The sequence below is a fragment of the Hippopotamus amphibius genome, chromosome 13, assembly GCF_030028045.1.
Source record: "Hippopotamus amphibius kiboko isolate mHipAmp2 chromosome 13, mHipAmp2.hap2, whole genome shotgun sequence".
NCBI classification, from domain to species: domain Eukaryota; kingdom Metazoa; phylum Chordata; class Mammalia; order Artiodactyla; family Hippopotamidae; genus Hippopotamus; species Hippopotamus amphibius.
In genome coordinates this window covers 4,007,778-4,034,204 of record NC_080198.1, presented here as the reverse complement: position 1 = coordinate 4,034,204, position 26,427 = coordinate 4,007,778, and the positions used below count along the sequence as shown (strand labels likewise).

General features: G+C 36.6%; 1 protein-coding gene and 1 pseudogene across 4 annotated transcripts in view; one reads left to right on the top strand and one right to left on the bottom strand.

The window, feature by feature from the left end:
• The window catches only part of TMCC1 (transmembrane and coiled-coil domain family 1), a 221,740-nt gene that overhangs the window by 149,537 nt on the left and 45,776 nt on the right, over positions 1-26,427 (bottom strand). For 2 of the 4 annotated variants that reach the window (XM_057704386.1, XM_057704387.1), the window contains 2 exons: positions 17,929-17,984; positions 13,186-13,460 (listed from right to left, as the gene is read on the bottom strand). In XM_057704386.1, coding sequence (XP_057560369.1) covers positions 13,186-13,419 — 234 coding nt within the window. In that variant the 5' untranslated portion in view covers positions 13,420-13,460; positions 17,929-17,984. Of the gene's footprint in view, positions 1-13,185; positions 13,884-17,928; positions 17,985-26,427 lie in introns of those variants that run through there. The other 2 variants (XM_057704385.1, XM_057704384.1) reach the window with 1 other exon arrangement.
• LOC130835103 (matrix Gla protein-like) lies at positions 25,314-26,028 on the top strand (annotated as a pseudogene).

The window sequence follows — 26,427 nt, the reverse complement described above, 5'->3', positions numbered from 1 at the left end:
TTTTGAAACGTGAAATCTGCATGTATTGTGGTGTCTTATGATGGATAAGATCTATACTGAGTTTGCTTCACACTCCTAAAATATCCTCTAAGGTGCACATTTGTATAAAAAGCACCTGTCAACAACTTGACCCAATACTTAGTTCTCCCTTCTCTGAACTTCTACTGTCCTTAATTTCAGTAACAGCTGATTATACAGTGTTCTCTATCAAAGCTTTTAGCTGCTAAGAAAGGGTTATAATATGCTATACATATTAATAGCCTCAACCCTCCAGGTGGCCAAGTAGAGCCTATGGTGATTGGATCAACCATCTCGGCTATAAACACGTCATCACTTTATCCTGCTTCTAATTTTCAAATTAGAAGTAACTTTAAATATTATTTAGTACAACAACCGCACCTTGAAAATGAAGGAAATGAAACCTATAGAATTTGTTTAAGGTCACACTGATATTAAATAACAGAAGTAAGACATTCTTAGAATCCAAAATTGTAGACTCCTGACTTCTGGGCTTGATTATACCATATCACACTGCTTCTTTAATTGCCACTTACATAAATCTTGCCATCCCAGCAAGATTGTAAGGTCTAAGGTTGTACCATGATTTATACGCAGCTCTCATCTTTCTCAAAGTGCCAATCTCCAATTGAGGAGTACTTAAGGGATAGTTACTGATGGGATAAAAGTATCTGTTATAAAGTTCCCATTTAACAAAAAAGATAATTTAAATCTACATATTTAGAAATGTGTTTGAATAGTATAAATATTTGTATGTATTCATATATGTACATAAATAGATTGTGAGAAAGAGGACAAATGCACTTTGGGAGAAAGAGTGACCTGAAACTATACCTTACACTAGGCAACTTCACATGACTATTCTAAAAGCTACATATAAGCCCAGTAAGTATGTTAAAAACAAGACAACAGACCGCAAATGGAGTCGCTTATACTAATCCTCACATCGACAAACTGAGAACTAAATTACAGTTTTGCCTCTCCCAGAAATGGACTCAAACTAGCCAATCAGGAATTGCCTGATCAGCATTAGTAAGGTAACCCCTGCCGTTCTCTATAGGGAAAGTAACCTAGCAATAACCAATACAATTTTTACCTAGTATAACCTCCTTGTTCCTGCTCCCTTCTGCCTATAAGTCTTTCATTTTGCACAGGTCTTCAGAGCTCCTTTCTATTTGCTTAGATTGAATGCTGCCCAATTTATGAATCACTGAATAAAGTCAGTAAGATCTTTAAATTTACTCAGTTTAATTTTGTTTTTTAACAAGATGAAAAGTACTAATACTTAAACCATATAACGTAAGTTTAAACAATACATACAGATCAAATTCTCATTAGTAAGAACTGTTCCAGGTTTTGCTCTTCGCCCATCTAGCACGTGTAGACAGGAGGCTATGACTTACGGCCTTGATGTGCATTACCATTTTCTCCCCTTAACAATACCAAGAAAAATCTAATTTCAGTAAAATTTCTTTATAGTGCAGGCCTTTGGGACGTTCCCCTTTGCTCTTCCCTCTGCTTGGTCTGCTCTTTCCCATTATCTCTTGAATGGTTTGGTTTGCTCCCTCACATCCTTCAGGTCTTTGCTCATGTTATCAGTGAGGTCTTCCCTGACGACTCTGCTTAAAATTTCCTGCCCTAGAATTCTTTTATCTCCTTTCGCAACTGTCATATTATGCATTTTACTTTTATGTTTTGTTTACCTCCTCTTAAACTTCAGCAGGGCGAGTATTTTTGTCTGTTTTATTCACTCATATATTCTCAGCATCTAAAACTGCAGTGGGCAAAGTATGGACCAAAGCCCAGATACTGTTCACCACAGTCAAACCCAGGCATACCCATTCATTTGCATATTATGGGTGACTGCTTTCATGCTAGGACACTGGTTGAGTAGTTGCAAGACAGACTATATGATCGAAAATATTTATAATGACTATTTACAGACAAAGTCTGCAGATCCCTAACCTAAAACAATGCTAGGTCAAACACTCAATAAACAATTACTGAACAAATGTATGAACAAACAAACAAACATGGGGGAAAACATTTCTGATCCCATGGTATTTTATAAAAGATATAACAGAAGAGCATCTAAACTGAGATACCACTATGAAAGCTTTTAGTACGCTTAACCAGGTTTGCACTTTCATCTATACAATTTTTCATATTCCATATCATAAACAAAGAAAAAAATTGTCCGGAGCACTAAAGATCAGATAGTTAAGTGACTATAATGTTACAAGTAACCTGAGTGTTTAAAAGTTTGGCTTATCATAAAACAACAATTACAATATGCAAAAACTTGAGGGAACTGAACCAAATTAAACTACTCTGAGTTATCAGGCCTCCTTTCTTCTCTAATTCTACTGTCCATTTCTCCCCTTGATATCACCACATTATTTTTAAACACTAACACTATCCTAATACTGTGGCATGTTTATATACAACTGACCCTTCAACAACATGGGTTTGAATTGCACAGGTCCACTTATATGCGGATTATTTTCAATCAATAGAGCACCTGTATTTTCATTTTACAGATCTTTAAATTACCTAAGTGTGGGGGAAAAGTTTGTGTTTGATTAAACATCACAATAGTGAAATCAAAAGAATTAGGGTTTGAATCCTGATTCTATCCAAACCAAACTGTTTCAGTTTCCTGTCCTTGGGTGAGTCATTTATCAGTTCCTTCAGGGTTTTTTTGTTTGTTTGGTTGGTTGGTTTTGTTTTGTTTAGGCAGTTCTACACTTCATAAATCCACCCCCTCCCCGGCCCAAATTCTCTTCCCATTCAGGTTGCCACACAATACTGAGTAGAGTTCCCCATACTACACAGTAGGTCCCCATCAGTCACCCATTCCAAACATAGCACTGTGTACATGTCAATCCCAAACTCCCCAACTATCCCTCCCCCCCAACCTTCCCCCAATAACCATAAGTTCATTCTCTATCAATTCCTTTGTTTTTGATGCAAAGATGGCAATATGTGGATTTTCAACCATGTCGGGGGTTGGCACCTCAAACTCCCACTTTGGTCAAGGGTCAACTTTACTACACTGAAATTCCAAAGCATTTACTTAATTTCAATTTACACCATGAAATGTATACTTGCCTTCTGAACCACTATGAATCTTACCATTGCTTCAAAACATGGCTTATCTCTAACCTACTGTCATGAAAACATATATTCAATTGTCAACTCCTTAATTTTGATTCTTTCATTGGGCCTCTGTTGCAATAATTTAGTAGTTTTTCCAAAATGTTTTATGATGTTGCATAAAATCTGCATCAAGGCTCATTATTCTTCTCTTCACAGAGAATCCCTTTCTTGACATACTATACTGCTAATTAACTCCATTGCCTTCCAGGGAAATACTAACACAACCTTCAAAATCTTTCAAACTGACCACTGTTATTCTCTTGCTTTGATCTCTCTGACTCCTCTTATTTAAAGCAGCTAAGACCCTGCTTTCAGCATCATCCTTTCTTGCCTAGATTCTACAACAGACTCCTAACAGGTCCTCCTGAGTACCCACTCTTGACCCCCTGCAGTCTATTCACACAGCAGCCAGAGTGATCCTTTTAAAAAAATAAGTCAGATCACATCACCCTTATGCTCAAAACCCTCCAATGGCTCCCTATCTCATTCTGAATACAGCCAAAGTCCTTACAATGTCTATGAAGCCCTACCACACCTGGCCACCTGTGACCTCTCTGACCCCATCTCTTACTACTGTCCCCTGCTCACTCAGTTTTCCCACACTGCCCTCCTTGCTATTCCTTGGACATGTCAGGCAGGCTCCCACCTTGGAGTTACTTCATCTGCCTTGAGTACTTATCCCCCCCAGAGAGCCAGCCTCATGACTAACTCCTTCATCTCAAGTCTTCACTCAGATGTTACCTTCTCAATGAGGCTTACCCTTATCATCCTACTTTATATTGTAACTCACCTCCCCTCTATACACACTCCTGATATCTTATCTCTCTTATTTTGTTCTTCTTTCCATAATGCTTATCATTTTCCAATATAACATACATTCATTTATTACATCTATTGTATGCTATCTCCCTGAATACAAAGTAAGCTCCATAAGGGCAGAAATTTTTGCCTGTTTCATTTTTTGGTGTATTCTAACTACCTAGAAGATTGCCTAGTACATAGTATGTATTTAATAAGTATTGATAAATAATTGAATAAAAGCTTACACCATTTCAGAAACTTATCCATGTACATTCTCAAAATCACTAAATAGACATCCTTTCTTGCTGCCTATCTCTGCTACTAATTCATCAAACAAATAATCCAAGGGCTGAAGTATCAGGCATGGGTGATTCAAATATGAATAAGACACATTCCTACCCTTAGGTAATTCTTCTCCCCACTCCCACCATCAATTCTCTGATCTAAGCTACTGTCTCTCACCTGGATACAACAGCTTCTGGCTCATCTACCTGCATTCCATCTGAACCCAGTCCAATTCATTCTCCATGCTATAAGCACAGTGATATTTTCTAATCACAAAGTTGAAACTGCCCCCCTTGCTTAATGCATTTTTGACCAGAGACTTATTACAGCCACAGGCGTTAATTTCTCAAAAATCCCACGGTCAGTAACGTATTAAAATGCTTTGATGCTACTCATTCCTCTTAGATAGGGAATAACTCCTTAACACTGTGTGCAAACCTCTGTATGAACTGCTTCCTATCTCCCTCTCCATCCTTAACCACCGTGCTTGCGTGTGCACACACACAAATGTACACACACACAAACGTACACACCTGCCGTTCTATCCCTCATACTCAGTAAACGTCCTTCCATTTGAGCACCTTTGCACCTGCAGTTCTCACTCCATCACCTAATTACCTCAGCTTCTCCTACAGCTCTCTGTCACTTCCTCATGGAAGTATACCCTGATTTCCTTAACCAGGTCAAATGTTCCTATAATAGGCTCTAGTAGCATGTGTCACAGTTGAAAATTTAGATTTGTTCAAATGATTTGTTTTGTTTGTTACTTCCCCAACCAGGTATTGAATCCTTGCCCACCCCCACCCCCCAGTGGAAGCTCAGAGTCTTAATCACTGGACCACCAGGAAATTCCCCAGAATGATTATTTACTATGTGTCCCATATGATAATAAGCTCCATGTGAGTAAGGATCACTCACATCTGTTTTTGTTCATCACAGTATCCACAGTGCCTAGAACATATCAATATATGTTTATTGAATGAATGACTGAATGAAAGCATAAGCCAAAATAGGGAACTAGGAAGAAAAAAAGTGTAGGAAAGGAGTGCTAGCTGCTGTATGAGTTGGGAGTGGTATGAGTTAAAGAAGTCCACATTGGCTAAATCATGGAAGGTCTTGAACATCATTTTAAGGAAATTTCTTTACCCCTCAGGAAATGACAGAGCCAGTGAAGGTTTTATTTTTGGAATCTTTATTGAGATACAGTTAACATACAATAAATTGCATATATTTAGAGTGTACAATTTGGTATCCCAATCTCCCAATTCATTCCCCCCAATTCTCCCCACTTTCCCCACTTGGTGTCCATATGTTTGTTGTCTATATGTGTGTCTCTATTTCCGCCTTGCAAACCGGGTGATTTGTACCATTTTTCTATAGTCCACATGTATGTGTTAATATACGGTATTTGTTTTTCTTTCTGACTCACTTCACTCTGTATGACAGTCTCTAGGTCCATCCATGTCTCTAAGAATGTCCCAGTTTCACTGCTTTTTACAGCTGAGTAATATTCCATTGTATATATGTACCACATCTTCTTTATCCATTCATCTGTTGATGGACATTTAGGTTGCTTCCATGTCCTGGCTATTGTAAATAGTGCTGCAAGGAACACTGGAGTGCATGTGTCTTTTGGAATGATGGTGTTCTCTGGGTATACGCCCAGCAGTGGGATTGCTGGGTCATATGGTAACTCTATTTTCAGTTTTGTGAGGAACCTCCATTCTGTTCTCCATAGTGGCTTTATCAATTTACATTCCCACCAACAGTGCAAGAGCGTTCCCTTTTCTCCACACCCTCTCCAGCATTTACTGTTTGCAAACTTTCTGATGATGCCCATTCTAACCGGTGTGAGGTGATACCTCATTGTAGTTTTGATTTGCATTTCTCTGATAATTAGTGATGTTCAGCAGCTTCTCATGTGCCTCTTGGCCATCTGTATGTCGTCTTTGGAGAAATGCCTATTTAGGTCTTCTGCCCATTTTTTGATTGCGCTGCTTGTTTTTTTGATATTGAGCTGGATGAACTGTTTATATATTTTGGAGATTAGTCCTTTGTCTGTTGATTCATTTGCAAATATTTTCTCCCATTCTAAGGGTTGTCTTTTCGTCTTGCTTATAGTTTCCTTTGCTGTGCAGAAGCTTTGAAGTTTCATTAGGTCCCACTTATTTTTTTTTTGTTTTTATTTCCATTACTCTAGGGGGTGGATCAAAAAAGATCTTGCTGTTATTTACGTCAAAGAGTGTTCTTCCTATGTTTTCCCCCAGGAGTTTTATAGTGACTGACCTTACATTTAGGTCTCTAATCCATTTTGAGTTTATTTTTGTGTATGGTGTTCGGGAGTGTTCTAATCTCATTCTTTTACATGTAGCTGTCCAGTTTTCCCAGCACCACTTTTTGAAGAGGCTGTCTTTTCTCCAATGTATATCCTTGCCTCCTTTGTCATAGATTTGTTGACCATAGTTTATCTCTGGGCTTTCTATCCTGTTCCATTGATCTATATTTCTGTTTTTGTGCCAGAGTGAAGGGTTTTTAAGTAATGGAAATGACAATGATTTGTTCTGCATTTTCGACAGCTCTCACAAGCTGTGTGCAGCATGGAGAAAGGATTTGAAAGGGCAATGACATGGATGAAGGCCTAAACTAGGGCACTGATTTAGGAATGGAGAATGGGGCCAACCTTGGGGATCACGTGATTAAAGAGTGGGATGGGTGCAGATAACTCTAAGTTTGCCAACCTGGGTGACTGGTGGCTCCAGAAATTCAGATCTGGTAATTCTCAAACTCATAGGCTGACTGCACTAGATTCATCTGAGGCCTTGATTAAAAATACAGGTCTCTAGGCTCCATACCAGATCTTCTAAATCAGAAATTGTGGGAATGGGACACGGAAATCTTATTTTCAGCTAGTGTCCAAAGTGATTTTTACTGTATTCACTCAAGTTTTGAAACAACTGAGACAAAAACCACACTAGAAGGCAAAATGGTTTATGGGAGGTGATGATGAAGTTAAGTTTGTAAACGAACTGTGTGTGCAGACAGCCAACAGACAGGCAAGCGGTTCTGAAGTGCACAGGGTTGGCCAGGTTGGAGAACAAAATTCTGTGGACGCATTTAAATTCATAAAGGAGTGAACAGGGTGGTATGGGCTATGATTAAAACCTGAAAGAACAGAACATTAAAGATGCAGACAGAGAAGAGGACTTGATTATTAGTCAGTAAATACCCTAAAATGCTAGTTTTGCAACAGGTATTTGTGTGTAAAATGTTGTCCTTTTAGGTGCTGGGACAGAGACAAAGCTAGGACATGGCACCTGTCTTGCACGCCCTGTGGACACTAGGCGTTCTCTCAATACATCACCCAAAATGTCACAGGCCTTATTGTTCAAGTCCATAATATACCTTGAGAGAGTGTAAGTTTACACAAAAAAAAAAAAAAACGTTATTTTTATTCCAAAACGTCTTTAATGTAGAGGATATCCTTACTACCTATTACCCACATCAAAATCCTATAGCCCCTCCTTCAAAGCTTTCCCAGATTCCTCTGATCAATGCCCAGTACATAAAAATGGAGAGAGAGTTTGGTATGATAGATAGATAAAAAGAGTTTTCGAATCAAGATAGTGTCTAGCACTCAGCAGTTACTAAAACATATTTAATCAAAATATAAATGGTCTAGACTTATTATTTCAGTTCTGAAACACTCTACTTGGAAATATGCTAGCTGTGAAATTATGGGCATACTTAACTGCTCTCTGCCTCTGTTATTTCCTCAACAAAAAAGGGAAAATACAAAAAAGAGGGCTGTTTCAGAATTAATGAGAAAATTACATAATTTGTTTAAACACACTGTCTGCCACATAATAAGCACAAAATGAATGGCGGCCTATCATTCTCATCACTACCACTAGGTACTCCTAAATAAATCTTGATTAATATTTCATATAGCTTCACATAAAGAAAATTATACTGAAAATTTAAATAAATTCATTTCTCCATCTCTACCTGAATATCTAAAAATAGTTAACACATAATGGCATTACAACAAAATATAATATGATGCAATCAATAAAAATCTATAAAGAACATTTATAAATATCTAAAAATGCTAATGACAGAAATTTAATCAAAAATAATATAAAAAAAAACAAAAAACCCAAAAACTGCATTTAATAAGATTCCAGTTTTATTTAAAAATGTTAATCTTAATAAAACTAAATAAAAATAAATTTAAATTTTCTTCTATGTATTTTTCATATCTAAGTAACATATTGAGAAAACACACCAAAACACTGGCAATAGTTTTTTCTTCTTTTGCTTTCCTGTATTTTCAAAGTTCTCTACACTGAGCATATTATTTTCCAATTCAAAAAAATTAACTTTTTATCTTTCAAGTCACAAAACACTTACAGATAAAATTGCTTATGACTATATCAATCTGCCTTTGTGAATTTAAAGATGAACCTTTAAATAATGTTAATTTGACCAAGTATATATACGGCATATATTTATTAAGTACATACATATTTACTTTGAGAGATGAGAACATTTCAATACAAGTACAGGAGCAGACTGAATATGTCAATAAGATCTTTCTGTGAGAAAAAGACTGACATTAATAAACCTGAAACGAAAGGGAATACAGAACCTTTGTATTCAACATGTCACAACTGTTCCAATCAGGTCCCATTTTCCAACATAGGTCAAAGCTATGGTTTGCAAATATTAGGCACAAATAAATACTTGCCAAATCTGAATTATTTTTTTAAAGAAAGGAATTGAGCTTAAAGACCAAGAATCTACTTTAAAAACTAGATTGGTTATGTGGCAGATGGCTAAGGCAAAAGCAAGTGGCTTTCAAACACAATGGATACACCTAAAAATCAACTCAACATTCACACTCTGAACTTTGAGTCAAGAGAGAAAAAAAAAGATACAAAAATAGAGGAGCCAATATTTAGAATTTGAAACAATCAATCTCACATACTAAGATACAACAGAGTAGAAGTTCTCCAGACTAATCTCTAGTTAACCAATGTGTCATATTAGTCATATTATTCTTAAACTCTCTGTTTTCTCCGAGAGACATGTGGACTTTATGCCCCACATGATAATCAGTATTCATGGCTAGTACTTCCACATACATCTTGCTCCCACATCAGTTTGTTATATTCATTATAATTAAATACTACATGGTTTAATTAGAAACTACTGAAAAATGGCTGTTGTTTCTACGAAAACTAAGTAAAGCACTGTAAGACTTAATAAAGGTAAGCTGCTTTTAAAAAAATGAATTTAAGGTGGGCAAGACATTTCAAGAGATTATTAAAACCTAAGATCCTGTCCCCAACTGCTTTACAAGTGTCATTAAGTTATCACTCCACTTTATAAAAATTAAAACTAGAAATTACAGTCCATGCAATGAGTACAAGAAAGGAACAGAAGTCCAATAGTAGATTTATGTTTTTAAAACACTGTGCTCTTTGACATAAGTCTTAGCAATATTTTTTTGGATTTGTCTCCTCAGGCAAGGTCAATGAAAGCACAAATAAACAAATGGTACTACATCAAACTCAAAAGCTTTTTTTGCACAGTGAAGGAAACCACCAACAAAATGAAAAGACAATCTACTGAATGGGAGAAGATATTTGCAAATGATATATCTAATAAGGGGTTAACATCCAAAATATATAAAGAACTCACACAACTCAATATCAAAGAACCAAACAAACAATCCAATTAAAAAATGGGCAGAGGACCTGAGGAGATATTTTTCCAAGCAAGACATACAGATAGGTCAACAGATACATGAAAAGATGCTCTACATCACTAATTATCAGGGAAATGCAAATCAAAACCACAATGAGATATCACCTCACATTTCTCAGAATGGCTATCATCAAAAAGACAACAAATAACAAGTGCTGGCGATGTGGAGAAAGGGGAATCTTCACGCACTATTGGTGGGAATGGAAATTGGTGCAACCACTATGGAAAACAGTATGGGGGTTCCTCAAAAAATTAAAAACTGAACTACCATACAATCCAGCAATTCCACTCCTGGATATTTATTTGAAGAAAATGAAAACACTAATTTGAAAAGATATATGCACCCCTACACTCACTGCAGCATTATTTACAACAGACAAGATATGGAGGCAATCTAAGTGTCCACTGATAGATAAATGGATAATGAATATATACACACAATGGTATATTACTCAGCCACAAAAAAGAATGAAACCTTGACATTTGCAACAACATGGATGGACCTAGAGGTTATTACACTAAGTGAAAAAAGTGAGAGAAAGATAAATACCGTGTGAGTTCACTTATATATATAACCTAAAAACAAGACAGAGAGACCCATAGATACAGAGAACAAACTGGTGGCTGCCAGAGGAGAGGAGGGTGGGAAGGTGAGCAAAATGGGTGAAGGGGATGTAATGTACAGCATAGGAAATACGGTTAGTAATATTGTAATAACTTTGTATGGTGACGGTTACTTAACTTGTGGTGATCTATTCATAATGTATATAAATGCCAAATCACTCTGTTGCACACCTAAAATGAATGTAATATTGCAGGTCAACTATACTTCAACTTAAAAATGAAAATAAAATGTAAGACAACCTTGGTTTTAAGTTAAAATAAAATATTCAAATATATGTCAATAAAATTCAAAAAATAAGGGATATATCCTAGTGGTTCAGTGGTTAGGACTCAGTGCTTTCATTGCTGGGGTCCAGCTTCAATCCCTCGTCAGGCAATTAAGATCCCACAAGCCACACAGTGTGGCCAAAAAAAAAAAAAATTAAATTTAAAAATAAAAATAGAATAAAATATTCAAAGTATGTATTTTTAAAAATCATTTTTGTTAATAAAAACTTTTACTGACCATCTGTAAGACCCATATACAAAAGTTCATAGCAGTTTAATTCATAATAGCCAGAAAATGGAAATGATCCAAACAACCATCAGCTGGTGAATGGATAAACAAATAGATACACAATGGAATACTGCTCAGTAAAAAAAAAAAAGATGCAAGAACACTGAATCATCCCACTAAATTCTAAAGCATTATGCCAAGCAAAAGAAGCCAAACACAAAAGACTATACACTACACGATCCCATTTACATTAAATTCTAGAAAAGGCAAAACGATAGTGATAGAAAGCAAATCAGTGGTTGCCAGGGGCCAAGGGCTGGTTACAGAAACGAGGACTAACTACAGCAAAAGAGCATGGGAAATCATTCTGGGGTGATGGAAATGTTCTATATCATGATTGCTGTTACATGACTATTCATTTTTCAAAACTAATGAAATGGCACACAAAATTACTGAGTTTTACTGAAGTATATGTGAATAAAGTTGATAAAGACATTAAAAAAACAATTTCATGAAAAAAGATTCTCCTTTGGCTCTGTTTCTAAGAAGTTTTCAAAACAATATAAATGCATACAAAAAATGCTTTACTTACACTTTTTCATTATAACATAAAAGTCTGTAATTCTAGAATTTCGCTACCAATAAATTTCTTAATGTTCTCTGGTACAGATTAAGACAAATTTTACCGTCACACTGTTAGTTTGTATTGTCAACTAGATTGCATAACTGATGACCGAATGTCCTTTTTACTTGAAATATATTATAGCATAAACACATGCTACTTTTCCTCATTTATACTCAATTTTAATGAAGTGAATCATTCTGATGATTCTGTTATTCTAGTGGATCTGTTTTTCTGACACATTTAACTTCTTAAAACGATTTACTGTCCACTACCTGTTTGCTTCTTAGTGTCTTTTTTAGATAGGAGAGGTTTAAAGGTACTAGACTCAATATTTAGATTTCTAGGCTAAATATTTAGTAAAATAAACTTACTGGCACCAGAAACTGACACAGAATGAAAGTGATTTACTATCACAAAAGCCTTAAGGAATACATAAAAGTAAAGCCAAAAGATAGCACGATGGTGACACTAAGGGGTAGACCTGGCCCACAAACGTTCTGTTTTGGCTTGTGCAATATGTTAAAAACCATGAGATTATTCATTTAACTTTCTAGTTTCTCATGAAAATTCAGAAGCCCAGACAAGGCAGGACTCACAGTCTTAAATTACAACAATCATCTAAAGCTAAGACGACAATGCCCCTTTAGACACATACTTTCTTCAGTCTGTCCAAGCCTCTGACACTTGAGTTCACTCATCGTCACTACCTGCCTGGCTACACGTATTTGAGTTTTCAAACCCTAGTTTGAAACAGTTTAGCGCCTCAACAAACCTTAACTGAGAGATGAGGTTAGAGTTATATGAATGGAGTTTTCCCTGAATTTGTTACACCTAGTTCTCCTTCCAGGCAGACCAAAAAAAAAAATCTGTTCATTAAGAATAAATTATAAGAATGTATACATTCTACTGTAGAAAGCAAAATGCAGATTGAATGCTAACAATGTGGTACAGTGTGTATGGAAATTATAAGCAATTTAGTATATTCCCAGGCTAAGCACAGACAAACCCAGATTCTAGAACCTTATGCGTTATCTTCATTAATGTAAGAAAATCAGTTCATGTGCAAAACTGAAGCAACAACAACAAAACATCTTTATTCCTCTACCATAAAACTGAGCCTTTTAATATAATACATGAAGAGCACATGAAGTATACTGAAGGTTTTAGCGAAAGGATAAAATAAAATACAGCAATATGTTAGGAAGCAACTAGGAATATAATTATAAGCATTCATTATTGGCTATAATGATTATTACTCATCCCACTTATTTAATGAAAAGGGAAACTATCTTTTGCCACAACTTTGAGGTACTTGATGAGATACCTCTTTTTAGTCACCTAAGCAAAGTCTGCAGAGTCCTAGATACAAAGAACAATAATAAGTTAACAGATAATCTAAAAGACTTACCCGCTCTGCAGATGCCTCATCCCCTGGCAGACACGCAGCAGCAGCAGCAGCAGCAGCGCAAGCTATTTCCATCACAGCGGAGCTGGTAGGAGCATCAGTAGTGGATGAAGACCTGGGTCGGCCGGACTGCATAACAGTTGCCATCTCCTGGCCAGATTTCCTGTTGATTTGGGGACTTCCCTTTGGGGCCTCTGGCTTGCCCCGCCTACTGTGCAAGCTTGTCCCTCTCTTCATCTTGGGTGGCACTCGGATCTGCTGCAGGACACGATTCAGAGCTGTGGGGTGGGTGGGGACACCATCAATCTCAGCACATGCGTTCTGGCTTTCCAGATCCATTTCAGGTTCTGGATCTGCCTGAATTTGTTGCACATCGTGTGGAGACACTGATGACCTCCTGCGCTGGTGCTGGAAGAGATGCTTCAAGCCTTGGCCAATCACATTAATGTTCTCCAAAGCATTGTGGGTCATTTTGGACAACTTTTGTTCTGATTCTGTCTGCTTTCTGGCCTCTGCATCTTGGGATTTGCCTCCAGGATCAGGGTCCTCAAATAACTGTTCACTGCCTGAAGGCTCCATCAGTAGACTTAATACGCTTATTTGCAAACTCAAAAATTTTTAAACACACCAAGACTGTCAAATTAGGTAGGCATTGCTTCGACAGTAACTACACATGCAGCTGTGAGACGAAGGCTTCATGCCTATCTAATGTTAAAAAAAAAAAAAAAAAAAAAAACTTCATATTATAAATCCATGCAGAAACTCCAGTGTTAAAACAAAGAAAAACATGCCACTAGCCAAATAATGATAGGCACTATATTAAGCAATCTTTAATCAGAAGATTAAAAGATAGTTTTCTAGATAGTGGGTAATGATTATTTTCTAGAATAGGAGAAAAAGCTCAGAAACAAGTGCACAGGAAATGAAAACAGCAACGTTTAAAACAAAAGATCCCTACAAGTTTCAATAAGAAGTAGAACTGAATACTAGAGGAGTCATCTTGGAAACCATAATAATATTTGAGAGAACAGCTATTACTAGGAGAATCAAGAGAGAACAGAGCACAGAGCATTCAATATGTAGTCTAGCTGAGGCAATTTAAATTATTCCTCTCATCCATAATCACAGTTATCTGTATGCTAAAGCTCAGCAGAGTAAATTCAAAGAATAATAGTGAGAAGTGAATATCCCAACTTAACTGTATGTGGATTTTAATGGAAAAGAGGAATTTCTGGTTAACATTCATATCCATCAAGGTCACTGACAACTAGAAGTGACAGGTCTGTTCTTTTAAGAAGAAAATGGGAATTAAAATCTTATAAGTTGAATTCTCTGCTGAAGCACAAATGACTTTTTGGCACTATATGAATGAATGATCCAGAGAGACTCTGTCTTCAGAGAGACTAGAGCTTTGCTCAATACCAGCTATCAAGAAAAGAGACTCAAAGAAATCTCTTTCTTTGAATAGTGTCAACCCTCTGTCAACCCTAACAGAGGCTTCCCATAGACAGTCAGTCCTCCATATCCATGGGTTCCACATCTGCAGGTTTAACTAATCTCAGATGGAAAATATTTGGGGAGTTCCAGAATGTTCCAAAAAGCAAAACCTGAATTTGCCATGTGCCCGGCAACTATTTACATAGCATTTACATTGTACTTATAACTATTGTCACAGCATTTACATAGTTAGTATTAGGTATTATAAATACTCTAGAGAGGATTTAAAGTATATGGGAGGATGTGAACAGTCATATGCAAATACTACGCCATTTTATATAAGGGACTTCAGCATCTGAGGATTTCAGTATCTGCAGGTGTTCTGGAACCAGTCCTCCAAGGATATCAAGGGACAACTGTATTCACACAAATTCAAAAGCAAAGAAGTGACACAGTAACTGAGTACAACTGAAAAGTAGAGAAAAAGAAAGGTCAAATAGCAACCACACACCAATATTAAATGCAGGGAATTAAAAGGAAGTTGAAACTAAGAGATGTAAGGTCAGTACAATTGCCATGGTTACAGAAATCACATGCCAAAAAAACGGGTGGGGGGAATGGTAGGGATGAGTATTTTTCATAACAGAAAGCATTTTTTTTTAATTGAGTTTCTGCAAATATACAGAACAAAATTGTATTAATGTACAGAACCTGCTAGGGAGGACAAAATATGGTATAGGAAGTTCTTTATTTCCACATTTTACCCCTTTTGTTAAAAACGGCTTTAAAACTCCCTACACTACACCAAGTACTTTGAACAGTCTAAGTCACTACCAGTGAAGCACCTAGCGGGGTCATGTTCTGGGGATATGCAGAATCCTGGCCAAGCAGCAATCTAAAAGGTATAAATTAGTTGGATTTAAGAGTTCACCGTGACCTCCAGGCTACTAGAGTTCAAAGGGACAGGAATGCAAACCCACTAGACCTTTCTTCCTGGTAACTATGCCCAGAAGACCCTCTTACCATGTATATGGACACTGTCATTGTGGCTCTGCTGACCATATTCTTTCATGCCTATTTTCCCACCTGCTAACCTCTTCATGATTCAAGAGAGTAACTTGTGTTGACAGGGTTAAAGACCTTTGTTTCTCACCAGTACCCTCCTACTGCCTAAATACCACAAAATTCTTTGCTCCCAAACTAGGAAAATGAGTAGCAGCCATGAGAATGGGAAATTTCACTGCCTTTCACTTAAATTCTTTCTGGCCACACTGAAATCTTGCTATACCACTGGGGCCTCCTACCCTTTCCCTGACTGTGTATTGCTTTTATTTTTCCTTTTCCCTTTGGAAGAGCCAAGAAAGAGGCCCTTAATCTTACTAGATTAACAACTGTCTTGGCCTGTACTGGAGTTTTCTGGGGCTCCTTGTGGGCAAAAATGTTGCCAATAGTATATGTATTTATCCTCCTCATCCCTCATGAGTTTGTAGTGTAGACTAACAGTTACTGAATTATTTTCACTCTGCAAAGCACTGAGCCTCTCAGAGAATAAGGGCTATGTAACCAAGATAATCCATTAAAAACGTATATCAACTAATCTCTTCCCGCACTAGGATATTCAGACCCTGAGAAGACAGGAGGATGTGAAAGCAGGAGGGTGATGATGAAGAAGTAACTTACTTTTTTCCTTATTTACACTGCATTAGTTAAATAACACAGATGATTTTCTTTCATTGATTTTGAAAGTAAGATATACAAAATAAGTTTCTCCCAAGAGAATAAAAGATACCATGAAGAGAGGGACAATGTCAAGGTTAGCCGGAAAACCAAATGACCCACCTGTCTCATATAGAAATGTATTAGGAATTTATTACTAACCAAATCACTCGGCAGTGTTATAAACTAATCAGGTAGTCACCTGCTTCTTGTTTTTAAAAAATGGAGACTATGGCACATTTTAAATATAACTTCATTGGGCTTCCTAGGTGGTGCAGTGGTTTAAGAATCCACCTGCCAATGCAGAGGTCACGGGTTCGATCCCAGCTCCAGGAAGATCCCACATACCGCAGAGCAACTAATCCCGTGTGCCAAAAAAAAAAAAAAAAAAAAAAAAGTAACTTCATATGAGATATCACTAGCTTGTCTACATCATTTATTTTTAAATTCAAAATGATGATCTATTACAAGGAAATGCCAGCATTCCTAGGAAAACCTAGAAATAAAGTGTTAATTTCCAAGCCAAAGCTTGCATAGGCTATCTACACAGCTGCAGAGACTACCTGGTAGAAGAGTAATAAATTCTGGGATTTCCAAAGGCAAAACATATCTTAATGACACTAACAGAAACTTACCTAACATGGAACACTAAAGAAATCTAAACTGAGCTTTAGACATCAAGTTGTTAGATAAGAATTTTGAAAAACAACCTGTTGCATTGACTATAAAGTGTAATCTGGTACTTGTGCCTATCATCTGCATTATTGCTATGATATCAACAAAAACAAGAAATATTTCTTGTTCAAAAAAAGAAAGAAAGAAAAATATTTCTTGTCAAATATTGTGAAGCTTGGCAAAGCTTTCTGTAGGCCAAGAGAAAATCTTTAAGGCTACCTTTCAATTTGTGCCAAATATTAAGGAAGGTCAAATGCTATGCCCAAAATACCAAAGACAGTAATGCTATAATAATTAATTACATAAAATTTGTCACAGATAGCAAGCATTAAAGGAATTCAATAATACGAAAGTTTTCCAGGACACCCCTATTTCCTTCTGTAAGACAGTAGTAAAATTCAAATGAATAATAACTGTTGCTCAGTTTATAAAATTTCCCAAATAATCATATTGAGATCTCTGGTTTTACACAAACAAGTTCAACTGTAAAGCTAAGTCTGCTTTCATAAGAAGGAAATGGGGGCTTCTCTTTCATTCACTCAGCTTCTCTGAAAAGTAAAGTTCTTTTATGTGAGCCAGAGGAAATGGGTAAAGAGCAAAGGGAACAAAAGGACATGGGAGAAAGGGGGCAGGGGGAAGGGGTAAAAAGTAGGGAAAAAAGAGGAGGAAAAAGGTTGCCACCAACAAACCAGGTATTTCAGATTACTCTGTTAAATTCTCAAAATTTTTAACAATTTTTCTACAACAATTTTGCAAAAAGAAATTTTAAATTACATATGAATTATCTTTCTTTTTTTCCTTTAAATTTTTCTTGCCAACTTTTTAGTTTTTTTTTTTTTTTATGATATGGTGACCAAAGCTTTTTGGTTTGGCTATAAACCAAGTTATTTCGCTGATGATAAAGAGTTGGATACTTGCCTTTATCACTCTTCCTCAAGCACTTCTAAGGTGTTCTGGGATCCTTTTAGGAAAAGCTGAAAAGCAAACATTAAGATTTACAAAGTGAGAAACTTAGAAGAGGGGAACATCTATATAAACACAGAAAACTGAGTACACACATAAAAAATGTTAACGTTTATCTCTCACTGGTAGGAGTAGGGTAATTTTTTTCTAGTGTTTTTCAGTATCTTCTAATTTTGCAAAGATATAATAAAAAACAATCAAGGAAAAATACTTTCGGAAAAAAAGTAACTTAATACTTAAAAAAGAAAGTGGCATATTTCATAAACAGCAATGAATATTTTTATACTATGACAATTAGGAATAGATAATGCATTAATTCTAATCTTAAAGTGACATGAAATGCAAAACAAGTATATACATGAAAATCGGCACAATTTTATAAGCAAATATTTTTTCAAGTAGCTTCTAGTTCTGTCTCCAATTGTGCATTTAAAAGCAACTCTTAAAAACTATATCCACCATGAACAACTGATGCACCAAAAGTGAAAATTTCTTGGAAAACTAGCTTCTGACAGCCATTACCAGAGAAGCAACTTACATAGGCACATATGTGGGGGGCATCTGCTTTGTGCTCAGCATTACACAGACCAAATAAAGCATCCTGTCTTACCCTTAAGGAACTCACAATCTAGGATGGAAAATACGATTTACATACCTGAAACTTAAGGAAAACAGCGTAACACAACATAATTAAGTGCTAAAATGTGGGAGGAAAACTGTGATTACCATCAGAAGTGGAAGATCAGTTACATTAGATTTGTTAAGAAAAGCTTCAAAGAGAAAGAAGCTTTAACTGAGCTTTGAAGGATAAGAAGACGCTTAAGCAGGAAGATATGCGCCAAGATTCCTAGCTGGAGAGCAGTAAACACAGCACAGATCAGTAAATACAGTATACATCTGGGGGCTAGTGAAGAGACCAGATGACTGTACTGGTGGATACTCATTTCTGAGTCATCTGGAGAACTGAGTGGCTGGTGCACAGATGTGAGGGAAGGCTTTCCATCTTTAACTTTTTCTACTTTTTGAATTTTGTACTTTAAGACTATTATTATGTTGAGAAAAAATAACCTTACATATTTGAAAAAAAAGAAAGTAAATACATGTTCTAATCTCTAGGGTAAACATTTAAAAGCAGTAGGAGAATATATAACTACTATGCTAATGGAAATGAAAAACAGAATTAAAATACCCAAATAAATCCAAAAAGGAGGGAAAGCAACATCACAGATAAGTAGCACATATAAAAAGCAAAATACAAGATGTCAAATGTAAATCCAAATATTCCAGCAATTACATTAAATATAAGTGGACCAAAAGAAAAAAATTATCATACTAAGTAAAGAACTGGGAATTCCCTGGTGGTCCAGTGGTTAGGACTTAGCACTTTCAACCCCTGGTTGGGGAACTAAGATCCCACAAGCCACGTAGCATGGAAAGAAAAAAAAAATTCAACTATCATGGTGTTTAAAAGAATGACACCAAAAATATAGAGAACAATTAAAACGTATGGAAAAGGTCACACAAACATAAACTAAACAAAAGCTGCTCTAGGTTTATTTAGTACTCAAAGTAGACTATAATGCAAAAAGCATTCACAGGTGTAATTCATAGGATTAAATGTAGAATTCATCAGGAAGACATAATTTAAAATTTGTATGCATGTAATAACATAGCCTCCAAATACATAAAGCACAACTTAGATGAACTACAAGAAGTGAAATATATCCATAATCATAATGGGGGAATTTTAAACATCTCTCTCAGTAATTGATAGAATAAATGACCTAAATAGGAAGGAAAAAAAAGATAAAATATAGATTCGAATAGCATGGTTAAAAAAAAACTTGATCTAAACAGACATTTATATAACGCAACACCCAATGACTGCAGAATAAATACTCCATCAAGCACAAAGAGATCACTTACAAAAATTGATTCACGTGCTGAGTACTAAGGCAAGTCTCACAAGTTATTCTCTGACCACAATGTGGGTTCCTAAGGTTTAGAAAGAGTGGATGAAACCACATTCTCCCCACCACCCACATGGTCTCCTGACCCAAACTACAGGCAACACAGCAGGGATGGAGCAACAAAGAGGCTGGACAAGCACCTAAAACCCTAAGGTAAGGAACCTTTCTCTCTAACCAAAGGAATTATAGCCCCCAGAGCATGAAAGAATCCCACTGCAGTCAGGAAGATTAAACAACAAATTTTGACAAACTGCTGAAGACAATGTGGGCTAGTATGAGAGTGTAAAGTCTATGGGGGCTGCAATCATAGGATAGTTTCCACCCTATTACAGGCTTTTCCTCCAGGAACCCCAAAAGGCTCTCTAAGCCCGGGGGGGAGGGGGGCGGGGAGGGATCTGAGAGAATGCAAAGAAAGCTCCTCATCCCTGCCCCCACCCCTGTGGAGCTTGGCAGCCAATACAATCAGCCCAGATCTATTTCCTCTATTTCCCTATGGAATGAAAGGCTTAATCTGAAAGAAAGAAAAAAATTACCAAGGCCTGTACCCTGAGAACGCTGGTAGAATCTCACTATAGCTAGAAGAAAGAAAAGGAGACTACACCCAATTTTCACTATTTCTTTAAAGTAACAATCTTAATGCGCAGGAAACGCAGGAAAAGGCTTTAAAAACTTTAGCTTAGGGACTTCCCTGGTGGCCCACTGGCTAAGACTCCATGCTTCCACTGCAGGGGGCATGGGTCTGATCCCTGGTCAGGGAACTAAGATCCTGCATGCCACGTAGCACAGCCAAAAAAACAAAATAAAATGCACAGGCAGAGAAGACTGCTTTAAATAGGAAGTTCAAATAAAGAATAAACTACTATTGATTAAAATCTATTAAAAAAAAAACAAGCTTTGCCTTCAAAAAGTGGGGGAGAGGAGTTAAAAAACCTAACCTAGACACAGCAGTTGGGGAAAAAGGAAGAAGAGGAACAACTGCACCCCTAGAAGTAGAAAGTTTTATGAAGGCCACACCTCCAATACCCAGGTTCTAGAGCCTGCCTAAATATGAGGCTTAACAGATCATCACAGAACTCCCCCCATCCTCCATTACCATGCTCACAATCTTTGAGTAAAAATAACAATGGAATATAGCTGCAAGAGACAAACTCACTGTGTGAAATAGCACAAAGAGAAAATCCAAAGCTAAGCAGGGAGATAAGCGACACTAGAGAAATCTGAAGCCTCTGGTTTCCATGGCAACAACAAATGTCAACTCTGGTAACCACAGCAATAATAAATTTTAAACACAGCCCAACCCCTAAGAGATTAATTCAAATTCCACTCTAAAGGCCTAGCAGAAGGAAACTGGCAGTCTTCTCCAAGCATATCAGATATTTACCTCAGTATTTCCTGTTCTATACAAAATGGTCATCTTTCAACAAGAAATTATGAAGCATGCCAAAGATAGTAATAAAAACAGTTTGAAGAAACAAAGCAATTATCATAACTAGATTCAGATATGATACAGATTTTAGAATTACCAGGGAATGTAAAACATAATTAATATGGTAAAGACTAATGAAAAAGGTAGACGACATGTAAGATCAGATAGGTAATTTCACAGAGACATGGAAATCATAAGAAAGAATCAAGTGGAAATGCTAGAAATAAAAACATGGTAAAAAATAAATGCTTTTGACAAGCTTATTAGCAGATCTGAAGCAGCTAAAAAAAGAATCAGTGAACCTGAATGGAAATTAAGTGTGTGTATATATATATATATATATAATATACATATCCACACATATATGATGGAAAAGATATATATATGTATGTATGGGTGTGTGTGTGTGTGTCTATACCTGAATCACTTTGCTGTACACCAGAAACTAACACAACATTGTAAATCAACTATGCGTCAATAAAAAAAAAAAATCAGTGAACTTGAAGACAGGCTAACAGAAATTAAACTGAAATGTAAAGAAGAATAAGAATAGGAAAATAAAACAGGATAAAAATCCAAGAACTGTGGGAAAATATCAAACAGTGTAACACACTCAGAATGCCTGGAGAAGAAAGAACAGAAGAGCAGAAGAAATATTCTAATGGCTAAGAACTTGGCAGAATTAGTGGTAAGACACCAAACTACAGATTTAAAAAGAACCAAAAACATCAAGTGGGATAAATAACAAAACAAAAAACAGAAACAAAAACTAGGCATATCATATTCCAGCTGCTGAAAAGCAAAGAGAAAATCTTGAAGGCAGCCAGAGAGGGGAAAACATATCATATACAGAGGAACAAGGATAAGGATTATAATAAGCTTCCTGTCAAAAACTTTGCAAGCAAGATGATAGTGGAATAGCAACTTTAAAATGTTGAAAGAAAACAACTGCCCAATCAGTATCCTATATGCAGTGAAAATATCCTTCATCGGTGAAGAGGAAATAAAGACTTTCCCAATGTAAGCTGGTGTAGCCATCACGCAAAACAGTATGGAGGTTCCCTAAAAAACTAAAAATAGAGTTGCCATATGATCCAGCAATCCCACTCTTAGGCATATACCTAGAGAAAATTCTAACTTAAAAAGAGACATGCACCCCAGTATTCACAGCAGCACTATTTACAATAGCCCAGACATGGAAGCAAGCTAAATGTCCATCAACAGATAAATGGATAAAGAAGATGTGGTATGAAATGGAATACTACTTAGCCTTAAAAAAGAATGAAATAATGCCATTTGCAGCAAATAGATGGGCCTAGAGATTATCATACTAAGTCAGTCAGAAAGAGAAAGACATATGATAACATGTGGAATCTAAAATATGATACAAATTAATTTATTTACAAAACAGAAACAGACTCACAGACAAAGAAAACACACTTATGGTTACCAAAGGGGAAAGGGAATGGGGAAGGGAAAAATTAGGAGTTTAGGATTAGCAGATTCTATGATATATAAAACAGATAACAAGGTCTTACTGTATAGCCCAGGGAACTATATTCAATGTCCTATAATAAACCATAATGGAAAAAAAAGAAAAAAAAAGACTTTCCCAACAAAAACAGAGAATTCATTCCCAGCAGATCCACCCTATAAGAAATATTGAAGGAAGCTCTTCAGGCAGAAGTAAAATGAAAGGTGAAAAACCTGTATCTACACAAAGAAATGAATAAATGAAGGTAAAATAGAATCTTTTCTTTTTCATATTTTAAATTGCTCTAAAAGAAGACTGTTTAAAGCAGACCATCACCTATAGCAACTAATGCTTTGAACAATGTCAGCTATATCATACTTAGTTTTACAAGGGGCTTTCCCATCTGAGAACCCAGCACATGAAAGTCTATCAAAATGAAGTTCCTGATAACCCTGAAGAGCAGAGGAAAAAAAGAGCACAATAAATTAACCACCTGAAGACAATTACTATTAAAATTATTGAAAATCCAGAAAAAGCCAAAATAGAGTCTACATTTCTAGCAGAACACATTTATAAATTAAATCTTGAAGGAGTTTATCTCTTAAAAATCCTAATTTCATAATGCCATTTGCAGCAACATAGATGGACCTAGAGATTATCATACTAAGTGAAGTCAGACAGAGAAACACAAATATCATATGATATCACTTATGTATGGAATCTTCAAAAAAATGACACAAATGAAATTATTTACAAAACAGAAACAGACTCACAGACAGAGAAAACAAACTTATGGTTGCCAAAGCTGAAAGAGGGCAGGGATAAACTGGGAATTTGGGCTTAACTGATATACACTACTATATATAAAACAGATAAACCAGGGCTACTGTATATAGCACAGGGAGCTATGTTTAATATCTTGTAATAACGTAAAATAGAAAAGAATCCAAAAAGGATATATGCGTGTATATACATATAATTGAATCACTTTGCTGTACACCTGAAACTAACACAACATTGAAATCAATTATACTTCAATTTAAAAAAATCCTAATTTCAGATTTCTTACATCATCAAGCATTTACAATAAATCATTCAAAAGAAATACGAAAAAACACGCATAATAAACATAGAACAGATGTTACATTTTGACATGTCTTCAGAATGTCAAATTTTGCTCAACTGCCCCAAAGCCAGTCTTAAATCTCTCTAGAGTAAATGGATGAACACAAAGTTTGATATAAAACTGTCATGTTTTTCAGATTTTAAAAAAGTCCCCAACTTATGCTCTTTCTCCTTCATTGTAGGTCATCTGAGATGGTTTCAATGGTAACACATACTTTATACTTTGCTACACTGCAAATTTATTCAACAGCTCTATTCTTGAAGTCATTACTTCTTCTCATGCTTCTATTTTTATAAGGGACAACAATTTTCCAGCTACCTCCTGAAGGGATTTGTGATTTAGCAACATCTTTTCCCAGCCCAGTCATTCACACTCAAAACAAATCTTTCTCTTGACCTCCTTGTTTTATAAACGCATAGACAAGAAACCCAAGAGTTGAGACAGAAATGAGAAAGATATAATCAAGTAAGTTCAACAGACATTTACTACTTTGAAAAATGTAAATCTCTTCAGTCACAAATATAGTTTTATCACACTTCCTTGAGTTTACTCAGCAAATATGGCCAAAGCAAGAGGACCTTACTAAAAACACAGTGACTACAAAGAACAGGCAGCTACAGGGCCTTGGCTTAAACCGTTCTATGAATGAATGAATATGCAAACATGAGAATACAAAATACTAAGATACAGTGTTTCATTAAAGTGAGAAATATGGTCAAAGTGAGACTGTCCAGTGAGTAGTTGATAACTGCTAGACAACAAATGCACTGGCAGAATCTGTCTGATGTATTTTGGAACTAAGGACTCTATTTAAGTCTTGCAACTTCCAGGGGAAAGGCTTGGACAATAAACTGCATTTAATTTCAATTTCAACTCTTAGCACTGTAGCAGCTACATACTGCTTCCTCCAGCAACACGGAGGTAAGGTGAGCAAGGTTCCTACAGCAGCTTAGACACAGCTTGTGGGAGCTAGGATGGGCAAAAAAAAGACTTCGTCCTCCAAATATCACAGATCTATGCCCTGACCACTGACTGTTGCTTCTGATCACAAAGATGCAAAGAGACAGGTGCCCATTTTTGTTGCACATTCCCTCCCCAGTAGTTGCAAGGCCCTCCCTCTCCAGCTAAGTGAGTTTCAAGCGATTTATTTAAAGGACTGGTATCCTGTTCTCCCCTCCCACCCCTTTTCCCCCTATTGGGAGCAAGACGCTAAAGACATTCAAAAGCACCTGCATGCACATTCTTCTCAAGTGTATATGGGACATTTTCCAAGACAGACCATATATTAGCTCACAAATTAAGTCTCAATAGACTTTAAAAGATATACAGAGTATCTTGATCAGAATGCGGTGAAGTTAGAAAACAAGAGAAAGGTAACCGGAAATTCACAAATCTGTGAAAATTAAAGCACACACTATTAAATAACAAATGAATCAAAGAAATCACAAGGGAAATTAGAAAAAACTTACAGATGAATGAAAATAAAAACATGACATTCCAAAACCTATGGGACACCTCGAAAGCAATGTTAAGGAGGAAAGTTATAAACTATAAATCCCCACATTAAAAATACATCGATCACGAATCAAAAATCTAACTTTAGAGAACCCCTGCCACCAGTGTCCCCGTCCCCACAGTGAGCCACAGCTGCCCCCCACCTCTGCAGGCAACCCTCCAACACCACCAGCCTGTAGGAGCCTCTCTCCCCACTGCTGCTGCATGAGATGGTGAGAGAGACCCCGAGATACCACGAAGAGCCTGCTCCTTCTCTCCATCCTGGCTGCCTTGGCCCTGGCAGCTCTGTGTTACGAATCTCATGAAAGCATGGAATCTATGAAATCTATCCCTTCATTAACAGGAGAAATGCTAATCCTTTATATCCCCTCAAGAGAGATGGAGAGCAAAAGTCCAAGAGAGAATCCAAGAACGCAGCAAGCCTGCATATGAGCTCAACCGGGAAGCTTGTGATGACTTCAAACTTAGCCAACATTATGCCATGGTTTATGGATACAATGCTGCCTACAATCCTTACTTCCTGCAGCGCCCAGGGGCCAAATGAGATTGGAAAAAGTCTCTTTCTTTCCAGAGCCTGGTGCCTGGTTTTGTATTCCCTTGCAGTAGCATCACTGAACTATACAGACACATACGAATTGCTTAACTGTTCGTTAAATGTTCTTGCTGGCTGCACCCCTCTTTCTTGCTCCTAGGTTGAAAAGCAATGAAAGTGCAGTGGAATGAAGGTCAAAGGGGAGTTAAGATGTGTGATTATTCCATAATAAACTTCTGGTTGGATACTTAAAAACAAACAAAAAAACCCCTAACTTCACAACTTAAGGAACTAGAAAAACAGGACAAAATTAAGCCCATGATTAGCAAAAGAAGAAAGTAACAAAGAGGAGAGCAGAAATAAATGAGAGGGACTTCCCCGGTGGCGCAGTGGTTAAGAATCCGCCTGCTA